Below are 25,343 nucleotides of genomic sequence, written 5' to 3'. Positions count from 1 at the left end.
TCAATAGGAGACTGTACGAATATTGTTTAATATAATTTTTCTTCCGACAACGTTCACCATCCGGCCTCGACTCGGTTGATATAAATCAAAGCTAATGTTTTGCAGCACAAAATCTGACGAGCATGGGCAAAGAGTGAGAGTGAGATAGAGACTTAGAATGCTCTCGCAACTAGGGATACTTTGGGGGTGTGGGAACAAATAGGGGAACCTTGGGGACTCTTGGGGAACTAGGGGAATGGTAACCGTTTCTATATTTTTAGCATAAAAGTGTAAGGAATTCGATACGCGACACCGATGATGATGCTGCTGCTGATGATACTACCGCTTAGCGTGACATCTCACCGGCGAAAATTTGATAGGCGCGAGACGAATCACGGCAGACACGTGGTTGCAAGACGTTCTAGTGAGGGTCGCTCAAAAAGCGCCAACCAAAGAAACTGAAAAGAGAAGAAAAAAAACCGCCCGGAAGAAGCAACAACGTGCTTCGGAACGGATCGAAACGAGACGAGGAAAATGTCATTAACACTAGCGAGAGAGCGAAAAATTAAAAAAGTGAACCGGCACCGGCACAAGTGTGGTTAGGAGGAATACGCGTGGTTCGGAGGTGTTTTATGTTCCGTTTTGTGGTTTTTGTTTTCTATTTTGTTGGGAAAACGGGGACGAGGGAACTTGTGGCGTAGATTGTATATTATATTTATTTGCTCGGTTTTAGTTTTGCGTGGCCAGTCCGTCACACGCGCGATTACTGATCTACTGGGTGGGGTAGTATGGCGTGTAGTGTTTATAGGGAGGTTATGAAAATTTTTAGGCTAAGCGTAGTACCATGGAACGTGTATCGGATTTGGGCACAATTTTGGTTTCTTCTGTATATTATGGTTTGAGATTTTTTTCCGTTTCGCTGCTGTATCTGATTGACTGGTAGATTGGTAATGGCGCCAAAAAGAAAAAGCAGTAGTAGTTCGAATTATATTGTCTCTTTTTATTTATGTAATTTTGCTGTTTTATACCAACATGAAACCGTGACCGGGAGATAATCATGTGGTTGTAAAGTTACAGAAGTTATTATTTTTGCGTTCTCTCCTCGTTTATGTGTTCTAGCGCGGCTCGGAACGAACGTGTTTCGGCGCGCCTATGGGGTATGGGATATATGTATATGGGTTAGATTTTCTTTTTCTATTACAATTTTGCACCATGGCAGATCGACTTTCATTTCTCATGTGAGCGGGAGCAAAAATATAATAAAAGAATATTTTGCAAAAATGGAGCTAGCGTGTATCACTGTTATCCCAGTGAGGGTTTAAGTACGTCGTGAAGGAAAAGGCGATGTACTGCTGGAGTCTGAAGTATAGACCGTAAGTATATGCTTAGGCTATTATCCAAAAAATTAAGATCGTATAATAGTATCCGAATTCCTCTACCAAATTCAAATCAATTGCTATCAATTGATACTCTGTTTCACTGTCGAGTCTTTCACATTTAAGACATGCGCAGCTGCATGAACCTCTGGTAAACTTGTGCTTCGTTTTCTACTCATTGAACCTTTAAATTCTAAACGAATTTTGCTGATGGTCGAGATCGATAATATTTAAGATATTCGAGAAATCCGATGAACTCGTATCTATTCTCTACTGAAAACCCGTATCGTTTCTACTGAAAAGAGAATTTTGCAACTGTACTAAAATTCAAATGTTAGTTAGTGTCTCGTTGTGAAATATGTTAAAATGCGATAAATTTTGTAAAATCAATTTTATATCAAAAACTTAGATCAGACGTGAGATTTGTCGAGTTCACTTCAGGTAAAATATGTATGATTATTGTTGTTGAAAGATAGAAACGTTATTAAAATAAAAATTGAACCGTTTTTTTTTTAATTTCGAACTTTCTTTTGTTGTTGCCTACATTCGAACATCAGAACATCGAATCTCGAGCTGTCATTTTTTGGACCGTTTCCTTCTCTTTCTCTCTGTTACTCATCTCTCTCGCTCGCTCGCTGTCAAACAGCAAGGAACAAAAATAAAAAAAGTAAACTGCGGGCTGGTTCGGGTTTATTTTTCCGTAAGAAATAACAGAAAAATGGATTCGGAAGACGCAGCACAAACAATATTCGATTCGGCGGTAAGTCTTTCACCTGCTGCAGCCATTAAAATTGTTCCCTTCCATTCCATAGCGCTGTATCGAGCGATTCCGTTTGCGCTTTGCACGATGTAAACAATCCTGGAAGCCCGTATGTGGAGGATCGGTACGAACAGTAGCGGGTTTTGCTGTTTTCTGCTATTTCTTGTTCCGGGCATGGTTGGAGCGTGCTGGGGGCGAAAGAGGCCACAAATATGCAGCGGAAAAATACAAATGAGCCCGTGCAATATCGCCCAGTGCGCTGGTACGAATGATTACAAGTGTTTGTTTACGTTTTGTTTACAGTCCTCACTGGTGGAAGGCTGCCGGTTACCGGTGAAAATGAGCGGGACGAACGATTGGCCACTAGCGGAAATCATTAGCATTCGAGAGGGCTCGGACCGGAAATGCTATTACTACGTACATTATGTAGATTGTGAGTAGAAGCATCCGCAACAGTAAAAGATGTGTAAATTCACCATCCCGTTTCTATTATGCCGCTCTTTTTTTCAGTTAACAAACGACTAGACGAATGGGTAACGGAAGAGTTTCTCGATATGCGCAAGGTGCAGTTCCCACGCAAAGACGGGCTAACGACGGGTCAAAACACTGGCGTAACGACACCGAAAAAATTACCACCCGCGCTTACTTGCTCCCGTCCTGCCAGTCCGATCCAGGCACCCGCCGAAATCACGGTCAACGGTGGTGCTGTGCTAGAGGCAGCACTGCAGAAAAAAATCAGCCGCAAACGGAAAGCAACCTCCACTGAAAACGAAGATTCGGAAGATGTCCCATCGACACCGACGCCACGCCAATCGGGCAGCATGGTAGCACACCACGACGATGTGGTGACGCGGATGAAAAACGTACAGCTGATCGAGCTCGGCCAGCATCGTATCAAACCGTGGTATTTTTCACCCTACCCGCAGGAAATGTGCACCATGTCGTGTATCTACATCTGCGAATTTTGTCTCAAGTACCGCAAAAGCCGCAAGTGTCTCGAGCGGCACACGAAAAAGTGTAACCTGCGGCATCCACCCGGAAACGAGATCTATCGCAAGAGCACGATCAGCTTTTTCGAGATCGACGGAAGAAAGAACAAAAGTTACGCACAAAACCTTTGCCTGCTAGCGAAACTGTTTCTCGACCACAAAACGCTGTACTACGATACGGATCCGTTTCTGTTTTACGTGATGACGGAGTACGATACGCGCGGGTTCCACATCGTCGGGTACTTTTCGAAGGAGAAGGAAAGCACAGAAGATTACAATGTGGCGTGCATACTAACTATTCCACCGTACCAGCGTAAGGGCTACGGAAAACTACTAATAGAATTTAGTAAGTGTTGCGCTGTCGGTACGGTACCGAAAACTCCTTTTCATTTTGTATACTAATAGCGATAATTTATGCTGTTTTTGACAGGTTATGAATTGTCGAAATTCGAAGGGAAAACGGGTTCACCGGAGAAGCCATTGTCCGATTTAGGTTTACTATCGTACCGCAGCTATTGGGCGCAAACGATACTAGAAATATTAATCCTCCAGAAGCCAACCGGAGACAACGAAAAACCACAAATAACGATAAGGTAAGGTCGCGGTAAATCACTGTTTTGTTGGAGAAACAATTCCTAATTAATGTCATTTTTTTCTCCTCTCTTTTAGTGAAATATGTGAAATGACCAGTATAAAGAAAGAGGACGTCATCTCCACGCTACAGATACTGAATCTAATCAACTACTATAAGGGACAGTACATTATCTGCATCAACAAGGAAACGATCGAACAGCACAAAAAAGCGATGGAAAAGCGCAAGATACGAATCGACTCCAAGTGTCTCCACTGGAACCCGAAGGACTGGTCGAAGCGATCGAAATGGTAAAAAATGGCCACCCCCATCGAACCGATTCAATCAAAGGAGCCACAGACTGTTGTAGCGGTTGTCAAGATATTGTATTCTCTCTGTCTAGCTGAGGGCTTGGGAAAGAGAGATTGTGGACACACTCTCCAAGATGATCTCCTTTCTTGCATATGTATATGTATGTATGTATGTATGGATGTTTGTGCGTGCGTGTGTGTGTCGATTTAGATGAATAAGCTACTTGGATTAGAAAATGCTGTAAGGAGGGAGAAAAACGAGCGCAGGACGAACGCGGAAGTAAACGAAGGAGTAGCCATAAAGTGTGTAGATTTGCAGAGTATCGTAGGAGAACGTAGGAGCGAGAGCGTGAAGGAAGTGCTAAGGGTACAAGAAAACTCCCCGAGAAGCTGGAAAATGAAGAAAAGAAGGAAAAACTAATCCTTTTTTATTGGGTTTTATTAAATTTCACTTTTGTCGCATGGAGTCAAAGCAGGAAAAACAGATTTGTCTGTTCCTAAAGTGTGAAGATGTCTCTTTGTCGTCGCTAGTTAGGCTAGTAAGCTCCGTAACCGTCCGTGCTGTAGGCAGCGGAAGGTGGTGGCGGAGGTAGTCGAGGTTGAGGCGGAAATCCACCTCCTGGCGGTGGTCTTGGAGGAAAACCCGGCATCTGTGGTGGTGGTGGTTGGGGCGGTCTTACCCCACCGGGAGGAGGAGGCCGCGGTGTGCTGGGTGCTGGAGGTGGTGGGGGAAACTGTCCTCCGACATTGCTGCCTGCTGGTGGAAACGATGGTGGCGGTGGTGGAAATGGGGCCGAAGGGGCTGGCGGTGGTGCCGGAGCTCCGACTGGTGCTGGTGGAGCCGGTGCACCCGGTTGTTGCCACGGTGGAGGAGGAATCATCCTTGGTGGCGGTGGTATACCCATCGGAGCGGCTGGCAGTGGTGGTTGCGGTTGCACACCGAGCGGTGGTGGTAGGGGAGGAGGTGGAATCGCTCCAGGACCACCGTAACCGGTCGGAGCTTGCGGTGGCGGCATGATTGGCGGTTGCGGGATGACCGCCGCTGGATTGGAGGGTGGTGGAGGAGGTGCCAACAATGGCGGAGGCATCATCGGATGGCCACCCATCATGCCCGGATGCATCGATGGCGGTACGGGCGCATCGGCAAAGAGTTGATGTGGACGGTCCGCGTGTGATAGTGGATTCTGTGCCGCCAGTAGACGCTCGGCAGCCGATCCGTGACGCTCACCTTTAGAATCCTTCTTGAACGCGTACGAAACCGAGATGGGTCGATTGCACAGATACTGACCATTCATGGCGTCCATAGCTGCGTCCGATGCTTCGAAGCTGGCGAAGTTAATGAACGCGAATCCCTTCGAATTGCCCGTCTCGGGGTCACGCATTATCTTTGGCGTCTGCAGAATCACACCGAACGCGGAGAATGTATCGTACAACAGCTTCTCGTCCACCTCCAGGTCCAGATTGCCGATGAAAATGTTCGCCCCCACGTCCAAACTCTTCTGGTGCGCTGAAGCCTTATTCACGCGGATCGGTTTACCGTACAGCTTGATCATGTTCATAATTTTGATCGCATAATCCGCATCCTCTTCACCGAGAAACTCGACGAACCCGTAGCCCTGATGCATCTGTGTGACACGGTCCTTCGGCATGTGCACGTTCACGACCGGGCCGCTCTGGACGAACAGTTCCCAGAGTAGCGTCTCGGTAACCTTATCATCCAGTCCACCAACGTAAATCGTCGCATCTGAGAACGGAGGAAAGTGAGGTAAGTAAACATACACACGGATGCTATGCTTGCTGCGTACAAATTGTACGAAAACTAGAACAGTAAATGATCGTCCCTATGTTGCTGAAGGGCTTCACACTAATGAGATTCACGTTATAAGCGCAATTTCTTAAAATGCAACACATATTAATGGAAAAAATTTACCTTGATTTCTCTCTGCTATCGGACCGGCCGCCATCGTCGTGTTTTCTTGGTGCAGGAAATTTCACGATAAACGACGCACAAACAAACGTCAACACAATTGTCAAAACAGCATCCCGCTTTGTACCGACAGATTGACAGTTGGTGGTTTGTTTACAAATTCGGTACAAAAAAATGTTCGGCAGAAGAAAACAAGTTCTTTTGTGATTTTGTTGAATAGCTTGCGTTCTTTTGTTTTCTAACCACGTTTTTTGTATAAAATTACTAACTATAAATGTTTTGTGTAGTGTTTTGCAGTGTTTTGTGAGTAAACTCGTGTGTGAGTATTAGCTGTTGAGTTTGAATGCCATGACAGCAAAAAAGGCGCCAAAGTTTTGAAACAAAAAAGAAAGAAAAACAACGCTCAACAGTGAACAGGTGAAAAGTAGTGGTTTGTGATAAAAGTGTGAATTATTATACGATATTCATTTAAAATGGCATCTTTTAAGCCAAAGAAACTACTCTCGCCTCCAGAAAAGGGTTCAGACTTTGCATTCCCATTTGTATCGTACGACATTCAGCTAGACTTCATGCAAACGCTCTACACCGTGCTGCATACGGGTGGTATCGGAATTTTCGAAAGTCCCACCGGGACCGGCAAATCGTTGAGTCTCACGTGTGGAACGTTAACATGGTTGAAGGACTATTCTCGGCTGGTTGAAGAAGAACTGCATGAAACGATTGGCCGGTTGCGAGCTGATATAGCACGACTGGAGAAAGAGAACGCAATAACCAGTGATTGGATTACGGGACAGTTCAATGCGATGGGTCAGCGAAAAGAGCTTGATGTGTTGAACGGGTTTAAACAATCGATAGAAGAGCATCAACAGAATCTGATACAGATGAAGGATCAAGCTGTTCTACACAAGATTCGATGGGAGAAGAAGGTTCGTTCGAATGATGATCCGCTAAAGGAAGAACCACCGCAACAGGATGTTACGATCGATGAGGATGAATTTTTACTTCCGGAAGAAGGTGACGATAGCGACGAAGAGCCGGAAGCGGACAGTCACAAAGAGCAAGAGGAACGCTACCGTCCAGTGCAAGTGATTTATTGCAGCCGAACCCATTCACAGTTGTCTCAGGTGGTTAACGAGGTGAAGGAAACGGAACACGCAAAGGATCTGCGTCTCGTGTCGCTTGCATCACGACAAAACCTTTGCATCAATCCGGAGGTACGAAAGCTGAAGACAAATACGCTTATAAACGAACGATGTTTGGAGTTGTTGAAGAAAGGAGGAAAAAGCAAACCGGATGATGAGGGACGTAGTACGAAGAAACGAAGGAAACTGGCACAATCTTGCCCGTACTACAACCAACGGGCGATAGAAGGATTAAAAAATGGCATCCTCTTCGAAGTGCCCGATATAGAGGATCTTGTAAAGGCAGGCAAACATGAGAATGCTTGCCCATATTACGCCACCCGTGCAGCCATTCCCGATGCACAGCTGTTGATGGTGCCTTACCAGCTAATTCTGCACCGGCGCACACGTCAGCAATCCGGGATAGAGCTGCAAGATTCGATCCTTATCATCGACGAGGCACACAATCTGCTCGATACGATCGCTGCCATTCACAGTCAAGAAGTACGCCAAGAACAGTTACGACAGGCAAAGCTGCATCTGTCGGCCTACAAGGCACGCTATTTTTCTCGATTTTCCACCAAGAATCTTCTCCGCATTAATCAGCTCATCTTTATCGCTACCCGGTTGGAGAAATTACTATCCAGTGATGGTGGCAAATCGTCACGAATGATTCAAACGCAGGAGCTTTTACTCGAAGCGGATATATTTAATTTGAATCTGTTAGATATAGTTTCCTTCTGTGATCGGTCACGCTTGGCGCAGAAGGTGCATGGGTTTGCCCAAAACTCGCCACGGGAGTTGAACGAACAGAACGTTCCATCGGTCCGAGGGAAAGTTGGCACCAGCTCGAAAGGATCGACGAGTGCTTTAAAATCGTTGCTAATGAATCTCGAGCAAGATAGTAAAAGCAAAGCGCAACTGAGGAAGGACGGACGAGCGGCATCGAAATCGGTCGTGACTGATCAGGAAAATGATCAGCAACTGCAAGTAAAACCACCGGTAACGAATGCGATAAGGCCGTTGATTAATTTTCTCGAGTGTTTGCTGGAAGATGGCACAGGTGATAGTCGCATTTTGTTGTCGTTTGATGGAAAAGATCCGTCACAAGCGAGTATGAAATATCTGCTATTGAATCCGGGTGCACGGTTTGAAGAGATCGTTAAAAGCTGTCGATCGGTAAGGGGTAATTTAAAAATGAGTTACAGGAAGTGTTAATCCATACATTTATTCTTTATTGTAGGTTGTGTTGGCTGGAGGAACGATGCAACCGACGGAAGAATTGACAGAACAAGTATTCCGCCATCATCGGGAGCGAGTAACAATTAAAAGCTATCCCCATGTCGTTCCGAAAGATGCTGTCCTACCGATTGCGCTTGGGCGTGGGCCAACTGGAAAGGAATTTCTGTTTAATTTCGCTAACAAACAAAACGTAGGAATGGTAGGTTCTTGCTCATTGACTCTGTATAAATTTAGTAGTAATAAAAAGAATTTGTTTTTTTTTTTTATATGCAGCTGGAAGAGCTTCAATCGACACTACTAAACCTTTGCCAGGTGGTTCCAAATGGTGTTGTGGTGTTTTTTAGTTCGTACGATTTTCTGGATAACTTTTTCCACAAGCTAGAAGACTCCGGAAATCGGGCACGCCTAGAAGAGCGTAAGAACGTGTTTCGAGAGCCAAAAACATCCGGCCAGGTAGAACGTATTCTGCACGATTACGCACGTGCCGCACGATCGGCCACCGGTGCCATACTGTTCAGCGTGGTCGGTGGAAAGCTAAGCGAAGGATTAAACTTTTCCGACGAGCTTGGCCGGTGTGTGGTGGTGGTCGGTTTGCCGTACCCGAATCGTACCAGCCCGGAGCTGAACGAACGGATGCGTTACCTCGATCGGTGCCTAACGTCGTCCGGTACCGGACCATCACCCGGTAGTGAGTATTATGAGAATCTATGCATGAAAGCCGTCAACCAGTGTATTGGTAGGGCAGTGCGACATGTACGGGACTATGCGGCAGTGCTTTTGATCGACACACGGTACTGTACGGGTGACCGGATAAGGCGCAAGTTGCCGGTCTGGATCTCGGAACGTATGGAGTGTGTGGAGCTGCGGTACGGGCAGGCGCACGGTATGCTGGTGAAATTTTTCCGTCAACATAAAGCAAAAGCGTGAAAGGAAGCAGAGCTAATAAAAGGTAAATAACTTTTATTATACATTTTACATGTTTGTCTGCTTGTGGTGTATAAAAAAAACTATATTTTTAATTCGAGAAATCGAGTAAAAAATACACAAAACACCTCCCGCTTTCATTGGTTGAGTCGTCATGGTTGTCATCTTCATAACAAGACTTGCCGTTCCTCGTCATTTATGTGGCTTCTACTTTAATCTTCTACGTACATAAGGCCATTAATCCTACTGAGCCTTGTGGATTGTATTATTCCTTGTGATGATATCACCTCTTGTCGGTAGGTCTATCTATCTTTTTTTTTAAATAACTTGAAGGCATCTGACGTAACATTTTTTGTAATTAGTCGATTTGAAATTTTATTAGAATTTGTAGCGTTAACTAGAAAAAATCTCACTTGATGTATCCATTTGAGCTAATATGAAGAGGCCTCCGTATTTTAGGATAGAGTCTATGCCTTACATGCTTATTTGAGTCACTAGGATGAATAATAATCTGCTCAGATCCAGCGTTCTATGCATCGTGAAAGTCGCTTTGAATGAAGTCGATATTGACGTTTGATTACAAGAATCCAAGATGGATCTTTGGATGTCTTCAAAGCTCTCGTACCCAATCCGACGGCTTGAGCTGCTTGCTTGACCTTTTAGTTCACCTTTCCCCAGAATAGCACAGTCTCATTCCTAAGGCCTCATCGATTTCTACGGCTTGGAAAAAATCGTGTCCGACGTTTTTACCTGGTAGTTACGCATAGTCCTCTCCATTGTTGGGTAGGCAAGCCCATATGCCTTGCAGGAGGTTGTTGGTGAGATCTACTCCAAGATTTATCGATATTTGATGGGTAAGGAACAAAAATATGGACCAGTCGATACTGAGTAGATCCCACCTTTGATTGACATCACAAGATCTACGATCTCCAAAAATTTGTGCTAAGGACCAAGATTATATCTACATTTTTGTATTTCGGATGAAACAAAAACAAAATACACCATTCATTCGCTGTTATATTGGGCTATTTTAGTCCGATGTTGTTTATGTATTTTCCATCCATCATGGTTTTTCGTTTCTCTTTCTCTTTCCTCGTTTTTCTTACATAAACACAGCACAGCAGTTTTGTTTTATGATGCGCTTTTGAACAATTTTTGTTCGCATTTTGCATACGGAATAATTATTTCTCTTATCCTTCCTTCGCTTTATTCGATTTTTAATACACTGACACTCTCCTCACACACGAGCATTATTTGTTTGGTCGGTTACATTTGTACCGTTTTTTACCTCTTCTTCGCTTGTAAATATTTCAACTCTAGCACATGCTTTTTGTTTTCGATTCGCGATTTTGCCGTTATTGGTTTGTCTGTTTGCTCTTATCTGTTTCTAACAAGGCGGAAGTAGTATTATGATTTTGGATTTTCGGTTTTTTTGTGCTCTTTCATTTAACAGCTATGCTGGTTTTTCTTGTATTTCTTACATGGATGCGCAATTCACATTAGGCAACACTTATATGCGTGTAACATCCAAGGAAGGGGTTCTTTTTTGCTTCCTCCCGGTCTCGAGGAATCCTTACGTTTGTGCATTCAACACGGAAGCTGCGACGGATTAAAGGATGCATTAAGATGGATGTGTAACGGCTTAACCACTTCGTGGAGGGGGTTTTCTTTTTAATACAAACACTAGCAGGTAAAGCAAACTAGCTTCTTGTTGGTGCGCAAAATCGATCGATTGAACATTTTCTCGGGAAGGTATCTCCTCGTGTCTTTTTTTTTCTCTACACCACTCCGGCAATAATAATCAAGAGCGAGAAGTATTTTTTCCGCATCCGTTTTGGAAGTTCCTTTTTGGTCGCCCTTTTTTTTTGTTTTTTGCTTGTTCCGTTCATCAAACATGAACGAGGCCAAACACTGGTGGTAGCCCAGGTACAAAGTAGAATAATAAATTTCATTCGATAGCGCAATTTTGCTTTGTTATCTTCCGTTGTTCCTTTTTTTTTGTATTGCAGAGAAAGACGGGGTTTTGTGGGCTATTTTTGGGGGTGTTCTGTAGCTAGGTAAAAATTTCATGAGATTAGCGTGTATCGATTTGGGGAGAAAAATCGAAAACGTTGTTTGGAGATAGTTTACAAAGCATGGTTCAGCAGTCTTTTGTATTGTAAAAGATTCTAAGAACGCATTTTAAACCTCTTCTATGTAATCCATCTTGTTAGAGCTGTCTTCCATTTTGTTTCATATCGTTTGATGTTATATATTGTATTTTATTTTATTTTTTCCTTCTTCTTTGCGAGTCCCTGCTTCATTTCTATATCACACTGACGATTCCTCTCGGTTCAGGCACCACAACTATAGTAAAAGTTGGAAGCGAAAAAAGCAGACTTTAGCATTGCTTTTGGTCGTACTTTTTGAGACCAATTGCACCAAAGTTTATGTATAGAATATAAAATTTAAAACAAAAAAAAAACATTACATACAACACCGTACATACACACAGCTGCTGTACACATCTAAGGCTAGAGCAATGTATGTATAGCATTAAGTGTTGAATGTTTTAATATTTTGTTTGTCTCTCAAACTAGTGTTGTCGCCATCTGTTTGTTTTGTATTTAATTTTCTTCGGTTCGGGGTTTGTTTTTGTGTTCTTGTTGCAACTATTAAAAGTTCAAATAGGTCAAACTAACTAGCATACATGCATAATAACCTATTCAATGGAAATAGGAAGGCATTTTATCCAGTTTTCGTGTTTTTTTTGCGGGGGGTGGCGATTTTTGCATTGCAATTATTAAATATTTGGGTTTTTTTTTGTTATTTTTTGTTTTAATTCGCACTTGGGCGGATCTCTCTATTCCTCTTACATATAATACGTAAGGCATGCATTGATTGGTGGTGGCGTAAGCGATGGGCGCCATTTTAATACACTTTGAATCGACACTTAAGCTTCACCGATTTTGCATACATCCTAGTCAGATCCCGTCTGACTGAGAGATCTCTGTCGGATGTCGAACAAAACCAGTGAAGCCAGTCTCTAGAGAGAACAAAACTCATAAACCGCACCTGAGTATGGGAAGGACTCGGTAAAGCTCCCGATAGTGGTGGAGCGGACTGTTACGCTTCAAACAAAAATGGTATACAATGAACGATTATGTATGTGGTGCGCCATTTTTAGCTGAGCCCCTAGACATCCTGAAGTCTGCAACAAAACGTTGTGTTAGTTGTGATAAATATATATAATATATACTCGTGTCGTTGCGACGACGACCATTGCACGAACGGCGATTGTGTTTTCGCTGCAGTTTTGAAGGCCATTAGTAGTAGTAACAGTAGTGGTAGTAGCAAATAGTAGTACTAGCTGTATATATCATACACATTTCCCTATATACTAATTTTCACAGTAAGCTTTCGGTTTGTTGTTATGCTTAATCAAATTAAGGTACACGCTTACAAACTATCCAAATCTAATGCTAATGTATATGAAATTGGTCTTGTTGTTGATGCAGTGATACTCTGTGTGGAACTTTTTAGCTTGTGGATGTGGGTACCTGCCTTTTCGATTGCAGAAGAGGATCACTGGTCCGAGATCTCACGAGTACTAAAGCCGCGGCGGAGGTTTTCGGGTGTGATGTTGGTGTCGGTCAAATGTCTAAGTGTCTAAGAGGACGTAAACGAAGCACGAGGAACAGCTGATGCAGGTGATGAGGTGCTTACTTAAACAAAAATCTTAACCTGGTAACAAATGCGTTTATTGGGCCAACACTGCTAGCGTTCTGGCGTTGGCAAATGTCACAATCCACATAAAAAAAACGAGACAGGCTAGTGAATGCCTACAAGGTTGGCATTAGAAAGAGATTGGTTCGTTGCCACTAATCACTAGGTGAGATTAATAGTAAAATAAGTAGTATTTCGCACACACCACACAAGTACACTTATAGTATGGCACCCGTAGATAAAAGGCGATCTTGCAGCTCGAAAAAAAAAAAACGATTGGTAACTTTCCGTTTGGCATGTCCAACGAGACCAGACACACCCAGAGTGCGTAATCGCTATGAACAAAATGGTAACTTTCCGTTGGTAGTAGTGTTAGATATCTGCATCCATCAGTCCGAAGTGGAAGGAACTATCTTCAAGGATTCCTTCATGTTTTTGTTTGTATGTTCACACATCTAAAACAATAGAACAGGTGTTGAAGAATCGTTTAGTGTATATCATTAATAATAGACGTTAACTAGCTTTATTTGCCCTTGTGACCCATCTTTCGCATCTGTTCCTCGTAGTTCATTTGATCGTTCCTTTCGAACCTTAGCCATTTGCTCTGAATGTGATCTTTCTGTGTGTGTGTATGTGTGTGTATGTGTGTGTATACGAAACAACCGCAACGAAATGGAACAAAATGATGTTTCTTTTCGCGCTGGAATGTTGAGGTTTAGACCAATGCGCCATTCTCCTTCCAAATATGGTATGCCAAAGTTGAAAATAAACGGAAGCTGATTGTTTTGAGATTCTTTCGCTCCGTCCATATATCAATCAGAATTAGTCGGATTTAATCTCCAAAATACTGGACACTCATATGTGGTTTAATGTTGGTGGGCATCATCCACCTCGTGACCGAAGAACTGCTCATGTGACAAGCTGTCGATTTGTTTGGCGAGTATTTTCTTTTTGTACATTTTCAAGTCACCGGAACAGTCGTCTCACTCTGTGTGCGGTAAATGGTAATTTAATTAATGATTTTACTTTATACCGTGAGACGAAGATAAATATGTGTGTGGTGAGCCTGTAGGTGGTAGATACCAGCATAAAAGTACGAGAGCTTACCACCATGTGGTACTGTTTAACATCCATTTTGTTCTTTCGTTTTGGTTGAATATTATGCCGTCAAAAGTGTCGAACCCCATTGCTGCTGCTGGTTGACAAAAATTAGCTTGCGGGTGTGAATAAAAAATACAAAATGAATGGTACCCAACTTGCCAAAAATGAGAAGCCTCTGCCCAGTCCAGTGTCGAAAGTAGACAATAAATGGCGGGAATCGGAAAAGAGCAACAAGTAAATGGAGGATGAAGATTAAGACGAAAAAAAGAGAGAAAAAAGTAGCACAAAGCCACAACACTGGAAACGAGTGCCGGAAACAACAAGAAAAGAGAGAAAAAGCACATGGAACAGAGCAGAACGAAAAGAGCTGAAAAAAGACATCGGTAAAAGGATAGTCTCAATAATAATAATGTTAATAATAATAGTCGGTAGTAGGAATAAGAATAATAATATTAATAACATTCAGTATAGTTGTAGTATAATAGTAATAAAATGAGATACGATTATTATTGAACCTTACGCACGAAAAAGGAATGCATTTCCGATCATTTTCAGTTTTGCCATTTTCTTTTCTTAGTTCTTGCTCTGTTCTGCCATTTTGTTCGGTTTTTGTTCCGCGAGTTTTGTGTTGTTGTTGGTGCTTTTTTCTCTTCCTTCGTTCCTCCATTAGTTTGTTTTCTTTTTTAGTCTTTTTTGTTTGTTTTGCATATACTTTGCTGGTAGTTATTGTTGTAGAAGAAGACAAAAAAAGCGAACAAATGTTTCCGAAAGTAATGGAAGGTTATACGAAAAAGGGCTTCATAGGAATCAACTTTGGAGTTCAGGGAATATATACTGGCTCGAAAGTATGATTGATACTTACGTAGTTTTGGACACCTTGGTTGTCACCTTAACACCACCTAACCTCATTTTAGCGCGCAGAACATCCTATCTGCTCCCCAATCCCCACGCCCAGCTATCTTTGCTACTCTGGTTGCGAATTGTAGCATGCTGGTAAAAAGCGAATGGTGTTACCATGGGGACGGTCTGTTAGTCAGAAAGCTGCAAAGTGTGTCGGAATAGCACACCGAGAATTTGAGTTTTGTCGAAGGAAGTGGAAGTGTTCAGACGTGTGTTGGAAGACAGGCAAATAAGGAACATAGGGGTCGCGGAATAAGAGCACTAAGAATCTGCAACCGATGCACCGGAAGTAAACATGCGCTTGCTAGCTTTGTGTATGTGTGTTTAAAGATCGAAAGCTGCTGGTCACGCCAAACACCCGTTGATGCTGTTGTACGCAGTTATGCCACTGTCCAGGTCGGTGAAATCTGTCGGATCATCGTCGGGTAGTAGCAGGTAATCGTTTGCCACCGGTCCCAGCAGGTCTAGTGCATTATGGACGATTTGCTGGTGGTGTTGGTGCTGCTGTTGCTGCTGTAACTGCTGCTGCTGCTGCTGCTGCTGCTGTTGGAGGTGATGTTGCTGCAGCTGATGTTGCTGAAGCTGGTGATGTTGCTGTAGCTGGTGTTGATGATGCTGCTGTTGAGATTGTTGCTGATGTTGATGATGGTGTTGTTGGTGGTTTTGTTGTTGCTGCTGCGGGTGATGATGGAGAAGATGGCCAAGCGTAGGATCGCCGACCACGAGCAAACTGTCCAACTGTTGCTGTTGCTGCTGCTGATGATGCATCCCGTTGGAGTGTTGCGGTTGTTGTTGCTGCTGTTGCTGGTGCTGAGTGTAGTCCACCGTGGCGGGTTTAAGCGTTTCAAAGCTGGCTCCAAACTCGAGCAGCGTGTTGGAGGTGTTGTCTTTAATGGCGTTCAGGTGATTCAGTTTGTCATTTTCGTTTACCATGCTTGGATTGTTGTTGTTGAGTGTTCCGCCGTGCTGTGAGGGCTGCAGATGATGGTTGTGTTGCGATTGATGCTGTTGAGCTTGATGCGACTGACCACAGTTAAGCCCAGCCGTTAGAGGACTGTGTGCGTTGTTGTTGTACAGATCGAGTGTTGCATCGAACAGAAACCGATCCGCACTCTGTACCGATGTGTATGGGCTTTGGGTGTCGATGAGTTCGTTTTTCAGTATAAAATCATCATCGTCTGCGGTGACGAGTGTTCCGATCTGGTTGATAACGTTCACCGTTGAAACCGAATGGCCCACAGTTAATGGAGAAGGTACGGATGAGGGCGAGGAAGAGGGTGTCGTCGTCATGAGGGTTGCTGCAATCAGAGGATTTCCTTTGTTACTGAACGGAGCTGTAGTCGTCGTGGTGATGGCATTACTGTGCAGCGAAGGAAGATTCGTAGTCGTGGACGTTACTGCCGCCGTTTGCTGGTTCGTTTGTTTTTGTGCTCGTGACTGTCGTGGTTTGGGTCCTGGCTTCGATCGTCCATTCTTTGTAGGGGGTTGACTGGTGCAGTTCGATGGAGTTGAAGCCGAAGAGGAAGATACGGGAATGTAGTCCGATTTGGATGTTTGCTCTATAGCTCCGGATAGTTCTGAGGGTGAGTCGAGAAGGAAGCTTGTCGGTTCCGTTGGAGATAGCTTACAGTAACCGGGAGGAAGAAGGCTGCCAGAATCTTGCTTCGAGAAGTTATCCATCGATGAACCGCCAGAGCTGGAGGTACCCGACTTAAGACACTCGGAGTACTTAATCTCTCCCTGTCCCGTTTGGTCCTGATCAAGATAGTTCAGATCGTTAAGATACTTTCCTCCACTAGCAACACTACTTCCGCTGATAATCGTAGACAGCGAGGGTAGAGGTTGATAGCCCTTCTGATGGACACAGGTAGGACCGTGTGCCTGCAGTATCTCCACCAACTTCCGGTATTCCGTTTCCAGCTTGCTGACTTGCGACTTTAACTCCTTGTTCTGGGCGTCGAGTGTTTCCGATTCGTTGATAAGATTAACCGTCCGTTCGCGCTTCTTCATACGGCACTTGGTGGCGGCGATTTTGTTCCTTTCGCGGCGTCGCCGTCGCCGATCCTCGTCTTCTGGTGTTAACTGTTGGGCGACCAGAATAGAAAAGAGTTCGAAAACGACACATTGACATAGAAATTTCACATTTAGGACGTGATCAACCCTGTGGATGTACTTACCGCAACAGTCGAGCGAGGACTTGCCTTTGATTCGATGTCATCTTCACTCGTTTCCCGGTGATCGGTCATGGAGGGATCACGCCGTCGAGGAACCTTCGCCTTTGGCGTGCAGGATTCGTTTCCATCGCTCGAGTCTCCACCGCTGTGTTTGCGTTTGCTCTGGATTAACAGCTTCACACCTTCCTTGATCAGTTGCGAGCATGTCTGTAAAGCGAAAATCAGAACAGAGGCACGCATGTAAGAAATATTAGCAGATGAGAGATTTACACAAACCGGTCGACGAATGTGTATCACGCGCACGATCATGCAGATTTTCTATTTATCGTCTGGCGTTTTGATTACAATTTGATGCGAAGTTTAATTATGCTACACGAAATCGTGCAGATCGTTTCCGTCTTATTCAGTTGCGTGAGGAATTCTTGATGTGTCTTTTTTTTGAGGTCTCTATACCTCTTGCCGAAATTGCAAAGAGTGGTCAGAAAAACAAAATTAGTCACTACAATGTGAAGAATTTGGGCCATGTCTAGTGTCGTCTCTGGTTAATAAAATTGGATCTACAGATGAATTCACGCTTTACGATGCCCTATATAATTCTTGTGATAGAAATAACCTAGTTGTGGTGCTCGAAAGTCCATTTCAATTTTTAAATCCCGATAGACGCTATAATTGAAGAATTTTCGGACTTTTCTCATAAAGAACGCAATCGCTCGAATGTCCTCTTAAAATTTAATTTGACAAACAGAAGGAGCACAAGAGTGATTCATATCGCTACTGCTGCCCAGGAAGCAACAACAATCTTCCATACATGACCGACAAAAAAAAATGTAAAACGAAAACTAGTTTTGAGAATAATGCGGTAAACCGACCATAATCATAATTCAACACCGAAACGTGGCCCCAAAAGTCGTGAAACATAATTGAACCAGCAGGGCCATTAAATGCTTCTGGGTTGGGTGACTTATTTGTGCCATTATTTATTTCGAAGGGAACATCTTTCCTTCCAGAGGTCTCTTTCTGCTTCCCCATCCCCGACTGTCGCTGCTTCTCAATCCGGCGCAAGCATGAAAAATGCTTTCGCCATTTTTGGGCGACACGAAGCAGCTCGTGTCGTTATCTGCGTGCTATCTCTGATGCAGGTCGTCTCCTTGGCGGGCTCAGTTTATTTTTTATGCCTGCGTGAACATACATTTCGAATGTATTTCTTTCGATTAAAAAAGCCCAACCTTTATAGTTGAAGGGAGTAAGCCACATGGGGAGTCAGTAATGAAAAAAGGTACCTCCAACCCTTCTTTACCTTATGCGGTGTTGAAGATCAAGATCGAAGATCGCATTTTCCAGTTGCGTTTGCGGTACTACTCTCTGCCCACAGTGCCGAAAAGATGAAGCGCACGAAATGCTTTCAGAAATCACACTCGCATGTGGCATTTGTCGTCTCGCGCAATTGTGTGTGCAGATCGTTCCATGTGTACTTGTGGGACCGAAGATCTTGGAAAGAAAGGCGAGATTGGGGTGAACCTGGGACCAGAGTGCCTGAGTGTGCGGAATCGAATTGTTCTCTTTTCCCTCTTCTTAGGTATTTTTGTATGCAAATGTGTGTGTGTATGTTTGGGAGCCCCACCACGGGGGTGAGTTCGAACGTGCCTGGGGTTGGCGATTTTTGGAATGGGAATGTGTAAGGTCCGAAATGTTGATTCTTTCGATCGTGTCCGCAAGCATTGTCGCACAGTGGGCGTCGAATTTGGTTTGGTTTGGAGGGAGGATGTTTGCGGTCGTCTCATCAATCAGCATTTCGTCGTGAGGCATGAGAAGGCGAAGTTGATCGAGAAGTTCGGGAAAGCAAACAGCACACCGGATGATTGACCTCGCGTGTGCAAGGAACGAGGTATTGCAACCGTTGGCCGGAAACAGAAGTTGCGGAACAACTTTTTGGGGATTGAGAATTGAGATGAAACTGGACACAAGTGAATCATGTTCAACAAGTGAAATTTCAATTTTTGAAAGTTTTTCTTGGGGAGATCCTTCAAGACTCTGATGAACACCAAATGCTCGCACACGAAACAATTCGTCAGAATAACAAATGGTCTTCACAAATGTCAAGTAAGGATCCCCGCGAAGGTGAAGGTTAGCGCGATTTGCATACCAAAAATATGCTAAAATACGTTAATACACGCTGCTGATTAATCGATCCTCTCTATTGGGGTCGTCGTCGCTGCCAATATTCGTAATTATCGTCATTAGTGATTGAATGGTGGACAAATTGATCGCTTCCTACCGAGTGTCATCTGTTTGATTGGGGTCTATTGAGGAATATTTTGGAGGATGCGATTTCCAACGAACTGAAGATTTTTCGAACAGACAAACTGTATTAGTGGATTCTGCACGATAGAACCTCAATTCAAGAAATAAATCTTCTCGTAATTGCCTTAGACAAAGACTCCGTAGGAGTTCTGAGGATGAATGGTTCCTCGGGTTTGCGCGAAATGACTTCAAAAACAAGCAAGAGGCCCTACAAAGTCACAAAAAGCTCACAAAACAAGTTGGCTATCTAAGTGATAAGAACATAACTTTCGCAAGGATCATGGTGCTTCAAATACTTCCAAAATGACATTCACCACAGTCTCAAAATGGCGTCTTTTGTTCTGTAGCAAAAAAAAAAAAAACCTTGAGAGTATCCAAAATGGCGAAGGTGCGAAGAAACCTCAATTTCTATTCCTCTCGATTCCTCCAAACAAACACAATTTGGTGGGTCGTTACCATTGGCACCATTGTTTGCACTTTTTTTTGGAGGGTGGTTGAAATCTCCAAAAGAGGAAACCTCCGGACAGGGTTTTGTGAGACCTGGTTAAAGATTATTTGCACTGTGCAGAGAAAACCTTCTCCCCGCAGCTTGGGTGTGAAACAGAGACGGAACAAGAAGTGTTGGTGAAGAAAGGTTCTGTTTTGTTTCGCAGTTCATTTACCTGTTGTACGCTCGGCGTTTTGCCGGTGTGAAGGTGCAGTTGGTGCTGTTGATGTTGCGTTTGATGCTGTTGGCTGGCCGGCGAGTCCAGTGGAGAGTCGGAGCTGTTGGAATGGCTGTCGTTCAGTGATGTCTTTACGGGGAAGAAAAAGATCGAAAAAAGGTTTACATTAATGATTGGTTTTTGATAGATGATGCAAGGAATATGACTTAGTTTTGGCGACCTGATCGTTCTCTACCATTCTGTTGAAGTAGAGTGAAATATTTCGTGAAAGGAATCCCTTTCGAGGTTCGACACTTTTGTATTGTTCTCTAATGTACTCATATTGACTAATGTAGCAACTTCATTTATTTTGGAGAAGTTCTCTTTATATTTGGTACGACATTTTTTTGTTCGTTTATTCGTTTAGTTCATGTCGTATTTCAATTTATTATTTCTATTTCCAATTCACTTCATCAATCAGTATTCTAGCACTTCTAGAATTTGGAAATCCTCTACAACCAGCACACCACAGAGTCATCTAACCATAATAGTGTTTACCCACTCCCAACTGGGAAAACACACAATACACGGCAATACATTTCACGACATATTCTATGGAAATGAGGGCTTTGCCTGTAAGGTGTGCGTGCCAGAAATAATTAATCAGCGGTCATTTTCAATGTGCTTTTGTTTCATGCGCCGGCCGTGTATGTGTCTGTTAACTCCCCACAACCAGCGAAGGATTGCCGTTTGAATAAAGCGCTCTGAGGTTAGGTGCAGCTTATCTAAAGCAACGCATCTTTAATTTTAGCTAGACGAGAAAAAAAAGAAACAGAAAATCGAACGGAAAAGTAAACAAAAATAAAGTGTACGGTAGGCCCATTTGGTGTTGTTGGTCGGCGAATTGAAACTGCCACTGATATTGTGGTGATAAAAGAAATTGAGGAAGCTTCCCTTGTGCAGGGGAAGGTAACCATAGCCATAGGAATTCCCCTGTTCGGTTCGTTGACACCGCACCGTGGTGGAGGGCCTACACTGCAAAAGTGATGGGTGTGCCAGACCCGCAGTCCCGGGAACGCCGGTATACGTTATCAGTTCGTTCGAATCGGGCTTGTTTAACTGCGACCAACTGTGAGCCAATCGGTTCTTCCGGGCCGGATATGCTCGCCGGAACGGAAATGGGCCGCCTTTTTGGGAAATCTATCATCCGCGTCGGTGCGTGGACCGTTGGGGGGGCTGAGGAAGCCAAGCTGTGCGACATAAATTACTGCTGCCACATTCAACCTTGTCCGTGGAGTCGTCAAACACACCTTACCGCCATGTTTTGGTGTAGGTTGTTGGCGGTTTTAATGATCGGCCGCCGCGACAGCGAAGTTCATTTTCGCGGTTTTAAGGTATGGGAGTTGAAGTTATAAAATGTAAGGTAAGGTATTGATGGCTAGTAGCCGTTCAGTAGTGATTGTGTCGCTAGGTCTACCTTCCAGTGGGACAGTCACTGATCTCAGAAGAAAAATGTTCACCAACAGGAAAGAAACATTATTGTTTGAAGTGTTTATTCGCGTCCAACGATATGATAGTATGTCACAGAGTGTGGATACTGCTACTCGTACCGAGTGCTCACGCTCATTAGAAACTTCTTCTACAAAACGATGCAACATGTCTGAGATCTTTGTGGAACGCGGGAAGAAGAGAGCAGACCAGTAATATGATTGTGAGCTAACGAAGAATTGCCATTAGACACGCGGGACCTGACGCAAAGGTGTGAAAAAATCCAACCTAACCCAATCCCTCACATCAGACACACACACACACCAGTCTAGCTATTCGTGTTCTCCCCAATCAACGCAAAAAAGTAAGGTTAGGAAGGTAATAAAATCTAATACAACATTGTTTCAAACAAGTCCCCCGCACACGTGAAAGAGTGTCCCACTGGGGAATGAATGAGAAGGGGAGAGGGGTTGTTTCGTTTGATGGCGGCGCCATGACTGGAACTAAGCGTGCTTTTGTTCTTCCATTTTCCTGTTCCAGTCGGCGACGGAAGTTATCGAAGGGCATGGCGTGTGAGTGTGTGTGTGTGAGTTTCGCTTGATTTTACCGTCCAGCGGTGCTTTCCCGGTGTTTCACGCCAAGAACGAACGTGCGATAACGATAGGGCAGCAGTAGGGTTGGGCCCGCTTGTAATTGGAATTACACGAATGATGCAGAGAGCCTGCACAGGTGGTAAGGCGCACTTCGGGTATGTACTTCAAAACGGTTCGAGGTCGCAACCATTGAAAAGAGGTTCAGGGTTGCTCGAATGTTTATAACACCGGTGCAGTCTCGCTACACTACTCCCATTTTCGGAGAAAAGTCCCCGCACGCACTTGTGTGTCAGAAAAGGGTTCGTGTCTTCGGTAGGAACACTATGACGCTTGCTACCCACGAGAAACGACAGGTGGTTGTTTTTGGACCTACGACGACTACTAGCCAGAGCTAGCACGGTGCTGCATGGAACTGTTGCATGTACCACGCGATTACGCGCGTGTAGGAAGATTTATGGACCTCCAACTTCACGCTTCTCCATTCCTCCGTGATTACTGGAGCTGTCACGATCGAACAAAATTCTCGGGCAAGCAGAGTGGGTGTTTGTTGCTTTAAGGTTCAAAGTCGTCGGAAGTGTAGGTCCAGCGTCACTAATGTCGCTGATGGCTATGACCATCATGGTCGCGGCAATTTCCTTTGAGCTTCATCAAGATCACCCTCCGCGCCCCTACTAGAGTGAACTCGGCTCAATAGAACTAATGCCTTTATGCAAACTCTAGTAAGCGTTCTAAGCCTCAAGATGTAGATGTGTGATTAGTACATCCAATTTGACTCCATCTCTCTCTGTATATGTGGGACAAACCATCACACAGTACCCGTAGAATTGATTATGATTTATTTGGGCTCGTCTTGTAAGGTCATTCCATGGTCGCCGTATTACCGTGATCTTTCTTTCCATTCAAAAATGAAGAAGTATGTCACAACGGCTCAGTTAGCCATTGTTAAGCTCCAAGAAGTGCTGGCGTCTTCCAAAATAGGCCTTTGACAAGACTTTTTCAGAACGAAATTCCAGCTCGCCCGACAGGTTTCGAATGGTCTGGATTTAATCAGCTGTGGTATGCTAGTGTTGTACACACATGGTGACATACTGTACAATGGCAGGCCCGTTGTCTGAAGGCAACCGCTGTCACTACCTTGTCCCGGGTGCACCGTGATGTAGTAAATTAGATTTTATTTGTTGAGTGATTTTTATCGGTATTTGATTGAATTACCGGGGAACCGGCCCGAAACGAACAAGAAACAACAAAGGTTGTAGTATGGGCGGTCTAGGAAAACACACAAACGCGAATGGGAGAGATCTCTCCTTGAGGTCACGAATGCATTACATTGTAGTTAACGTCAGGTTAGGAGAAATGAGTCGTGCCGACGGAATTCATTGCGGAGGTGTATATCAGATGTTATCAACGACATTTCCTGCGCCGTGGACAAAGTATGGTATGCAAATGAGCGTGCTGCGCGAAAGCTAACACTACAAAATTGGAGTATAAAGTCTTTTTAGTGCGTTGTCAATATTTTTAAAATGGTAGTACAGTGGCATTGCTTGGGTAAATGGGACAGAGCTCACGTACACTAGATATATGGTGTGTGAAGTCGTGGTAGCATACATTCCCCCGGCAACAACAATGTTTCGCTACATGAGGGCATTTATTCATTTATTCTCCTTCTAGGTCACGCCGGCAATCTAATCGCTTACTAGACTTGCTGATACCACGTAGTCGGATAGTCAGTTACCAATGGGAAGAAGCTTCGGAACACCTTATATCTAATTCTTGGCTACTTGGGACTCACCTGTGAGTTGTTCACTGGGTACGAGTACTCGAGCGGGCTTGTCATGGCCATAAGCGAGTTCAGGATCTCCGGCGTCCTGGGCGTGCCACCGTCCATGATAAGGAGCGATGGCACGGTAAGGCTGAGGTTTGTGTTGAACATGGTGTGTGTGTGATGTGTGGTCGCTGCTTGGCAACGCTAAAGCGCTGTTGTAGATTTGTAGGCGTATTTGCTCTTGGAGTAACTGTCACAGCTGCTCAGTTGTCAGCCGAAAGATGACTAAATGGTGGGCGAATTTGATTCTCCCCTCCCGGTGTGGGTACTTTGAGGTTTCTGTCGTTTGACGAAGTTCGTATATCGTTTGTTTTAGGGGTAACTTTCCCAACGCGTTTTGAATACTCTTTCTAGATCGAGTCGTTTGTTCGTTCGTTCGGTATGTTTTTTTTTTTACGTGGCACTTTTACTTCGTTGACAAATCAACCAAATGATCGTTACAACATAAAAACAAAATAAAATTCGGTATGAGGTTTGCGGACCGGTTCACTAAAATAAAGCAAACAAACACACAAAATTAACAGAAATAATTGAATCACAGATATTTCGAATACACTTTTTTGCGTTTGTATTACGCACACTTGTTCACTGGTGTATAGATGCGCGTGTATGGGTGTGTATGTGTGCTGCTTGGAGCAACTGTTGTTTACTTTTGCACTTTGAAGACGCTCCCACTGTGCGACGCATGTAAAGTGGTTCGATTTTGGAAAGAGGCACGTGTTTGTATGCAACTTGTAGTTGTAGTAGTAGTACACTATTTGTATTGTGTATTTGTGCAGATGTTTGTGCGTACCACACAATTGCGCTTAATGGTATTGGTATGAATGATGATGCTCCTGCAGCAGCTGCTACTAAAAGCACAAACTCTAAGTATCGCGTGTGTGTATCGTGTTGATGCTTCCACTTAGTATAACGGTCGTTTTAAATAGATTTGTATGTTTTAAATAGTATTGATTGTACGCTTTGCATATGAAAGTATTGTGGCTGCTGTACTACATTAACTTAAATCACAATATGCTTGCTGCTCTGACACCAGTCTACGTGACGATCGAAGGATCGCATGAAGAATTTTACGATTGAACGGCACTCTTTTGTAGCTCTTGTCACAGACTAACGCTTGGCACAGATATTTCACATCCACAGTCGATGTTCCTGTTTTTGCGGCTTGCTTTGCGGCACTTTTTACTGCCAGATTTTGCGGGACGAAATTGGCATACAACAAATAGTTTCTGGCAGCCCCTGAAATGGCCCGAAATGTTTCCGTCAACGAATATGGAAAGGCACTAGTTAATCGTTCACAAAAGTCTCAAGGCGATCCTGGTCCTCACACAGTGCACTCGGGTTTGCACTTTTGTCGGTGTGGCTGGTAGGCTTGATTGATTGATTTATGCACTTGTTGTCTTCGTCGAGAAGCA

The 25,343-nt window shown here is 44.0% G+C and overlaps 4 protein-coding genes across 4 annotated transcripts; 2 read left to right on the top strand and 2 right to left on the bottom strand.

Annotated features, from left to right (window-relative positions):
* The first annotated feature begins 1,983 nt into the window (after positions 1-1,983).
* Positions 1,984-4,054, top strand: LOC126557955 (histone acetyltransferase Tip60). Its single transcript, XM_050213884.1, has 5 exons — positions 1,984-2,115; positions 2,419-2,548; positions 2,626-3,450; positions 3,535-3,697; positions 3,774-4,054. Exons 1-5 carry the CDS (start codon positions 2,074-2,076, stop codon positions 3,988-3,990), a joined length of 1,377 nt encoding a protein of 458 aa, XP_050069841.1. The 5' UTR covers positions 1,984-2,073; the 3' UTR covers positions 3,991-4,054.
* A 462-nt stretch (positions 4,055-4,516) lies between these two features.
* LOC126558159 (splicing factor 3B subunit 4) lies at positions 4,517-6,007 on the bottom strand. Its single transcript, XM_050214121.1, has 2 exons — positions 5,917-6,007; positions 4,517-5,730 (listed from the first exon to the last, which is right to left on the bottom strand). The coding sequence occupies exons 1-2, from the start codon at positions 5,948-5,950 to the stop codon at positions 4,523-4,525; spliced, it is 1,242 nt and encodes a 413-aa protein (XP_050070078.1). The 5' UTR covers positions 5,951-6,007; the 3' UTR covers positions 4,517-4,522.
* A 379-nt stretch (positions 6,008-6,386) lies between these two features.
* On the top strand, positions 6,387-9,203 carry LOC126557050 (ATP-dependent DNA helicase DDX11). The gene is made up of 3 exons (XM_050212693.1): positions 6,387-8,213; positions 8,278-8,475; positions 8,550-9,203. Exons 1-3 carry the CDS (start codon positions 6,387-6,389, stop codon positions 9,201-9,203), a joined length of 2,679 nt encoding a protein of 892 aa, XP_050068650.1.
* A 6,008-nt stretch (positions 9,204-15,211) lies between these two features.
* Positions 15,212-24,044, bottom strand: LOC126557213 (activating transcription factor 3). The gene is made up of 4 exons (XM_050212912.1): positions 23,896-24,044; positions 20,044-20,175; positions 17,084-17,287; positions 15,212-16,988 (listed from the first exon to the last, which is right to left on the bottom strand). The coding sequence occupies exons 1-4, from the start codon at positions 24,034-24,036 to the stop codon at positions 15,252-15,254; spliced, it is 2,214 nt and encodes a 737-aa protein (XP_050068869.1). The 5' UTR covers positions 24,037-24,044; the 3' UTR covers positions 15,212-15,251.
* Positions 24,045-25,343: the final 1,299 nt, after the last annotated feature.

This window comes from Anopheles maculipalpis, chromosome 2RL, assembly GCF_943734695.1.
Source record: "Anopheles maculipalpis chromosome 2RL, idAnoMacuDA_375_x, whole genome shotgun sequence".
Classification (NCBI taxonomy): Eukaryota; Metazoa; Arthropoda; class Insecta; order Diptera; family Culicidae; genus Anopheles; species Anopheles maculipalpis.
This window is presented reverse-complemented; position numbering and strand designations above follow the sequence as displayed.